The sequence below is a fragment of the Salvia hispanica genome, chromosome 4 (assembly GCF_029641045.1).
Source record: "Salvia hispanica isolate PSC_SH4W2 chromosome 4, Shi_PSC_v1, whole genome shotgun sequence".
NCBI lineage: Eukaryota > Viridiplantae > Streptophyta > Magnoliopsida > Lamiales > Lamiaceae > Salvia > Salvia hispanica.
Genome location: NC_142695.1, coordinates 4878823 through 4886192, shown reverse-complemented (window position 1 = coordinate 4886192; position 7370 = coordinate 4878823). Strand labels below are relative to the sequence as shown.

The window sequence follows — 7370 nt, the reverse complement described above, 5'->3', positions numbered from 1 at the left end:
GCAGGTCGAAGGTCCAATTCCGTCATCAGTCTTCGCAGCCACACAATATCTCTGTCAGTCCACTTTTAATTCCTCTACACTCTGCCTCTGCGCTAGAAAGTGCTACCACCTTCTGCTTCTTGCTTCTCCACGTTACAAGGTTTCCTCCTACAAATGTAAGATACCCGACAGTCGATTTTCTATCATTTGGGTTCCAGTCAGAGTCAGTGAAACCATGTATCTCCATGTGCCCATGCTTCTCAAACATAAGTCTATGTTCCGCCGTTCCTTTCAGATACCGAACGATTCTCAAAACCGCTTACCAATGTTCTTCTTGCGTTGCATGCATAAACTGACTCACTACTCCAACTGCGTATGCAATATCCGGCCTAGTGTGAGATAAATAGATAAGTTTCCCGACTAACCTCTGATCCCCCTGTCAGTCGGCTTCGCTCCTTCTATTATCTGCAATCCATGATTTTGTACCATAGGAGTATCTGCTGGCTTGCAATCGATCATCCCTATCTCGGCCAACAAGTCAAGTATATACTTCCTCTGATTTATAAAGATTCCCTTCTTCGATACCTCTATCCCCAAGAAATACTTGAGGAGACCAAGATCCTTCATCTCAAACTTATGGAATAAGTTCTTCTTTAGTTCGGCTATCTCCTCCTCATCATCTCCAGTAATGATCATGTCGTCTACATACATAATCAGACATGTGATCTTCCCTCCTTTTTTCTTGAACAACTGAGTATGATCTGAATTACTCTGTTCGTACTCGTACTTCTTCATCACTTCGGTAAACCTCCCAAACCATGCTCGTGGTGATTGTTTCAACCCGTATAGTGTCTTCTTGAGTTGGCACACTTCCCCATCTACAAACTCTCCTGTGAAACCCGGTGGTGGTTCCATGAATATTGGCTTAGGTAGCTCTCCGTGTAGGAATGCATTCGTCACATCGAACTGGTAGAGCAGCTAATCCTTGTTAGCCGCAATCGAGAATAACACCCGCACAGTGTTAATCTTAGCAACCGAGGAGAATGTTTCAGCATAGTCCACACCATACATTTGGGTGTATCCCTTCGCCACGAGTCGTGCCTTGTATCTCTCTATTGTCCCATTTGGTCTCCTTTTTATCGTAAATACCCATCTGCACCCGACAGTTCTAGCTCCTTCAGGTAACTTGCTTTTGATCCACGCACTATTCTTCCTCAAGACTTTCATTTCAATAAGCATTGCTTCCCTCCACTTCTTATGCTTCATTGCTTCATCGGCTGTCTGTGGGATCTCTTCTTCATCGTACAATGCAGCCTCAAATGCCCGAGCCATTTTAGTCAAATTTCCTTGCACGAAGTTTGCCATTCCGTAGCAGCTTTTCTTCCCTATCTTTTCAGGGGAATATCGTTTTGCTGGGATCCTCCTTGTACTTCGGAAAGGAAGCATGTATCTCCCGGTATCTCCATCCACAGTGTTATACTCCTTTCAGGGTTCTGAATCAACTGGGTCAGTAATAACTGGACTTTCAACAATATTCGGTTCAAGAATTATCTCGGATATCGTCAGAGGAGGATCAGTTAGGGGCAGATGAGAAGGTTCTTGTGGTGAGACTAGTTCGGCGGCAGTGACCACCACTAGATCTGTTGAATCCCCAGTCGAGGAGCTTGGCAATGGCACAACCCAACTTAGATAGTAATCGGAATTATTTGGACCACTTTCCTCCTGACTACTAAGGTGGGTATGATAGAAAAATTCGGTTTCCAGGAAATTATAGTTCATGGTGGTGGTGATTTTTCAAGTGGAAGGGTCATAACATCTGTAACCTTTTTGGTTCACCCCATACCCCACAAAGACACATTTGGTTGCACAAGGTGATAGTTTGGTTCTCTCGTGTTTTGGGATATGAGTGTAGACAGTACAGCCAAAGACTTTGGACTGAAGGTTCAAGTGTTCGGGTATTTTGGCTTGTTTGGATAGTGAATTATGGGTGGTTTTCATGTTCAAGATTTTTGTAGGAAGGCGATTAATGAGGTAAATGGATGTGGCAACTACTTCTGGCGAAAAAAATTTGGAGACTTTGGATTCGATCATTATAGCTCGGGTCATTTCTAGGATTGTCCTATTTTTCCGCTCGGCAACCCCATTTTGTTTTGGTGTATAGGCACATGAAGTTTGGTGGATCACTCCCCTTTCTTTGCAAAATTAGGTCATAACACTATTTTCAAATTCTCTCTCATTATCTGACCTAAGGGTTTTGATAGTGGTATGAAATTGTGTTTCAATCAATTTAAAGAACGAGGTAAATCTATCAAACACATCAGATTTGTTTTTCTAAAAATAAACCCATGTCATTCTAGTGCAGTCATCAATAAAAATCACAAAGTATCGAAAATCTTTCCTGCCCACCACAGGTGCAGGAGCCCAAACATCAAAGTGTACTAAAGAAAACATGGATTTCACACGAGTATTTGTAGGCTTAAAGGACTGTCAGTGGCTCTTGGCCAAAACACAAGTTTCACATGAAAAATCAGAAGAAATAGGAATGTTCGGATAAAGCAATCGAAAGTAACTAGGAGAAGGGTGTCCTAGTCTTCGGTGCCAGAGCCAAGTTTCATGTTTCATGGATCCGTGAGCTAGCATTGCACTGTCATGTTGAGCTATCTCATCCACGTAATAGAGTCCTTGTTTCTCAGTGCCACGCCCAAGAATCCTCCTCGTCTGAATATCCTTTAAAATACAAAAGTCGGGTTGCATTAGGAGCGTGCAATTCAATTCCTTAGTCACATGACTAATGGACATCAGTCTCTGGAATAGAGTAGGAACATATAAACAGTTCGTGAGTCGAAGTGTAGGTGAAATTTCAATGGTGCCCGATCCTTCAACAGTAATCAATTCCCCACTCGCAGTTCTAATATATGACTTCGTGCCATTATCAAAAGTAATAAAATCATTCCTTTCCGGAGTCATGGTATCAGTTGCCCCACAGTCAAATATCCAACCATTCGAGTGTTTATCAATGACATCATGAACATGAAATGCAACGGTAGTTTCTTGCAGGGGTTCAAATTGGTTTTTAAACACATAATTGTGGTCAACATGATATTCTCGAACTGTCTGGGGTCCAATTTTAATTTTTGGACAGTCAGGGGGTCGAAAACTAACTACATGGGGTATTTTTCAGAATTTATAGTTCTTATGGGGTATTAACTATAAATTCTTAGAACTACAACAAAAAAGGGTCAAATTGGGGTTTGGGATTAACCCAAACCCGTTACCTCCTTGCGCCGTTCCGTCGAGAATTCCAGTCCTCTCTGCAAAATTTCTGGCGCCTCTCACGTTGCCGCCGACGGGTTGGTCCTCCTGACGCATCCACGCCCCTGGTCCACTTGATTCCCCATGATTTCCACAATCGATTCGTCGTGGTGTTCCGTCGGTGTTCACCCCTACGACGAGTTTCGCCTGCGCCGCCCCTGCTCTTGATTTCTATCGCTCCTCCCACCATTCCGGGTACCCCAACCGTTTGAAGCATGTCTCCCATGTGTGCTTCTGTTTTCCACAGTGAGAGTACCATAATTTCGAGGTGTCGGAGCATGGATTTCCCGATCGGCTAGTGGCAGAGGGGCGCGGTGGAGCATCGGGGTACAGTGGTCGCTGGTTCTGGGCGGCGGAGTTCTGTCCGATGACCGCGAATCCGTGTCCGATTTCACCCCCAAATGATAAATCGACATTGCTGCCGTTGGCTTCTCCGGTGGTTGAGGGCGATGCCAGTGGCATGATTCGACGTCGAGCCGCCTCCGTCTTTATCCATCCGTAGGCTGCCTCCACTGATGGGGTCGGTTCCTCCTTCAAGATATCCCTCCGAATTGAATCGTATTCTGACATTTTTGTTGTAGATTATGGTTTCGGGTTGGAAAAGAAAAGGTCGAGAATTGGTATATTTGGCTATGATGAGAATTCTCTGAGCCAAGATCGTTTCTGCTCTGAGGCCATGTAGGAAATTAGTGGGGGAATTATTCGTTTTTATTCAATCGTATGTATGATCAGAGGTTACAAGAATATATAGGCTAGAGAAAAACTACATATGATAAATCTAATTTACAATAATTGCTACATTCTATATAAGGTATACTATTCTCCCATATCAATTGCATATAATCCTCATGATTTGGTGCGATATTTCTTCTAACAATATGAATATAAAGAACATATCCATAAATATTTTTAATAGCTACATTGGGTTAAATTTTGTCGGGTGTTCCTTTACCTTTTGGATTGTTCTTTATATTAAAGGATTATTTCAACCTAAATCCTCTAAATGTATATACTAGAGTACTATATATGAAACTCCAACAAGCAAATAGATGAACGTACTGAAAATTCTGGCAAATGGAGTATATAGAAGAATTTAGTCACAATTAAAAATTTGAAATATAGTTAAAGATTAGAACACATATAATGAGTGGATATCGAGAGTAGATTAGATTTGAGATATAGATAGCGTGATACAAGGCCCAGAAAAATTTGGATTTATCCCCGGCCTGACGGCCTTTTGTTTTTTAACAAGTTGTACATATTTGGCGTTTATATATAAAGTGAGACAATACAAGGCCTACATATATTGACATTTATCGCCCTTATGTTTTGCAATAAGTTGTATAGTAAGATTATTTGCCAAGCAATCATAAAATTCAGTGAAAATGTAAAAGGTGCAATCATACAAAGACTAAACAAAAATTTATTTTAATATAGGGAGTGCATGCAAAAGAAAATTATCGAACAAGAATAAGAAACTACTTTCTTCGTTCCACCATAATTATAAAAACATTATTGAATTAGGTTGCATCCGAGCACGAGCAGCATGAACTCGGGTAAACCGCCGGCCCTAGCTAGCAAGCAACCTCTGGGATACAACAGATGCAACACAGTCCTATTAGAATTAATGCACGTTTCAAATATTGAATGAACAAACAATATAATAATGATTTCTTTTTTACAAGTGGTGCTATATATAATCATCATTCGTTTCATAAAAAAACATAAAAGCAGATCCCTCTAACTACTTGTTTGTATATCTCTGCAAATATAAACGATATGCAAGGTGGTGTGGAAATAATCTCTAAGGAGGTAATGAAGCCCTCCCCTCACACCTTCAAAAACCTCAAATTGTCATACATAGACAGATCATTACCATCTATTTACATTCCTTTCATCTTCTTCTACAAAGCCGATGAGCCAACTGGCCTCAACACCTCCAACCATATCCACATATCTCAAATCTTGAAACACTCTCTCTTAGCTACTCTGCCTTCTTTCTACCCGTTAGCTGGCAAGCTCAAACACGGTATGTACGTAGACTGCAACGACAGTGCCTCTGGCTTTGAGTTCGTTGAAGCCAAGGTTCACGCTCAACTCGAAACTGCCTTGCAAGTATCCACCGTGAAAGATATGAAGCTTCTACTCCCTTCGTATTGTACAACGTTCGACCATGCTGGATGGCCACTTCTCGTCGTGCAGGTACACCGACGTGGGATATTTGTTATATTTTTCATTTTCCTACTCACCCCCAAACTCATTTGGTTGGATCAGTCCTCTAATGAACTGAAACCACTGTATATATAGGTCTATTAGCCTCTCCTTCTGTCACCAATTAGTTTTAGGATGGAACTTCATGGATTTCTATCATAGTCCTCTAATGAGCTGACTGAAATATATGTATCTGGTTATTCAGTATTTTGCTTTGGCCTAGATATGTTATGTGTCAGTTAAAGTTTCAGTCTATAATTGACGACCTGCTCTAATGCTAAGATAAAGGCTTAAGATATTCCATCTTAATATTTATTGGTTTTACGAGTAGTCCATGAAATTTATATATTCCGTTTCGTTTCCTTTCAATTCTACTTTTACAACGAGGTGTATTTATGTTTTAAATTTTCCAACACAGGTAACCTTCTTCGACTGCGGTGGGCTCGCCATCACCATCAGCGTCTCCCACAAGATCGCCGATTTCGCCTCCGCAATGTCGTTTGTCTCCGCCTGGGCGGCAAAATGCAGAGGCGAAAAGACAGATATCCCTCCACCCATATTAGGCACGTACCCGTATTTCCGGCCCTTGAGTTGCGTCCCGTTTTCACCGTTGATGAAGTTTTATAAGCCCAGCGACGAATACGTGACCGAGAGATTCATTTTCGACAAGAAGAAAATCGATACTCTCCGACAAGCCGCCACGGCCTCGCCGGAATCCGCCACAAAAGACCCGTCACGAGTGGAGCTGGTGTCGGCGTTCATATGGAAGCATTTCATTGCGGCGAGATCGAAGAAGAACAAGATATTCGCCGCTCAGATGGCAGTGAGCCTGAGGCAGAGAACGAACCCTCCCGGGATTCTCGAAAACGTGTTCGGAAACTGCTTCATGTCGTCGCTGGCGTTCGGGGATCCTTCTAGAGAGCTGCACCATCTCGTGAGCAGGCTGAGGGAGGCGATACGAAAAGTGAGAGATGGATATATCACCAAAACGATGAGTAGAGAGTGTTACATGAAGGAACTGGCGATGCTCGCAGTGCTGATGGTGACGGGGAAGATGGAGTGGTGCTACTTCACCAGCTGGCGGGGGTTCTCTACGTACAAGGTGGATTACGGGTGGGGCCAGCCGTGCCGGTTCGCGACGCCGTCCTTGGCGATCAAGAATATGGTGGTTTTGGTCAACAGCGGCGGAGATGATGTTGAGGCAATAGTCACAATGCTGCCGGAGGTGGTGCAGTCGGTTGGGGCACAAATCAAACTCATTTCCCTAAATGTCAATTGAGGTTGATTATGAATAATTCATTTGTTTGGCTACATAGCATGTGAGGGTCAGTTATTTGGTATACTATTATTAAACTGGTTCATGATTATAAGATTGAATTGGCCAAAAATTATCGAGATTGAATTAGCCAGGAATCTCAGTTTATTTTTTGAAAAGTAGACCTCAAATCTCATTAATCAATTTTATTTACATTTAATTATGAAGCTATCAAACTAATAATTCATCTGACTCATAAAAATAGATAATTTGGGGACGGCATGAATTTTAATGAGCTTTCTCTTTCGCATCCCGTGAACCCTCGATCGATCGGCCGAGCTTCTCGCTCGAGCCATATCCTTTATTTACGAGCCATGTACCTGAATGAATCGAAATTAGTTCATCTTCATTTTCAAACAAAGCATAAAATAAACTAGAACTCAATTTGATTCACATCATTGTTCATATTAAAGGATTTCAAACTAAAATTCACACAAATATAATTCTATATCCTTCTTCTCATTCTCACTGGAGGCAACCACAATCTGCTGGGCTCTTTCACATCACAGCCAATACCGAGCCCACGCCCTCACGAAACCTAAAAATAGCTCGG

The 7370-nt window shown here is 42.1% G+C and overlaps 1 protein-coding gene and 1 long non-coding RNA gene across 2 annotated transcripts; one reads left to right on the top strand and one right to left on the bottom strand.

The window, feature by feature from the left end:
* Positions 1-2418: 2418 nt before the first annotated feature.
* On the bottom strand, positions 2419-3706 carry LOC148927114 (uncharacterized). The gene is made up of 2 exons (XR_016128749.1): positions 3255-3706; positions 2419-2706 (listed from the first exon to the last, which is right to left on the bottom strand). It is a non-coding gene; the product is annotated as an uncharacterized LOC148927114 (long non-coding RNA).
* Positions 3707-5013: 1307 nt separating this feature from the next.
* Positions 5014-6907, top strand: LOC125193347 (stemmadenine O-acetyltransferase-like). Its single transcript, XM_048091121.2, has 2 exons — positions 5014-5493; positions 5921-6907. The coding sequence occupies exons 1-2, from the start codon at positions 5071-5073 to the stop codon at positions 6779-6781; spliced, it is 1284 nt and encodes a 427-aa protein (XP_047947078.1). The 5' UTR covers positions 5014-5070; the 3' UTR covers positions 6782-6907.
* Positions 6908-7370: the final 463 nt, after the last annotated feature.

Bases quoted from the DNA above. Each gene is read 5' to 3' on its own strand.
- LOC125193347 (XM_048091121.2), top strand. From the start codon at position 5,071: ATGCAAGGTGGTGTGGAAATAATCTCTAAGGAGGTAATGAAGCCCTCC. The intron at 5,494-5,920 runs GTACACCGACGT...TTTCCAACACAG, and splicing joins GGCCACTTCTCGTCGTGCAG to GTAACCTTCTTCGACTGCGG.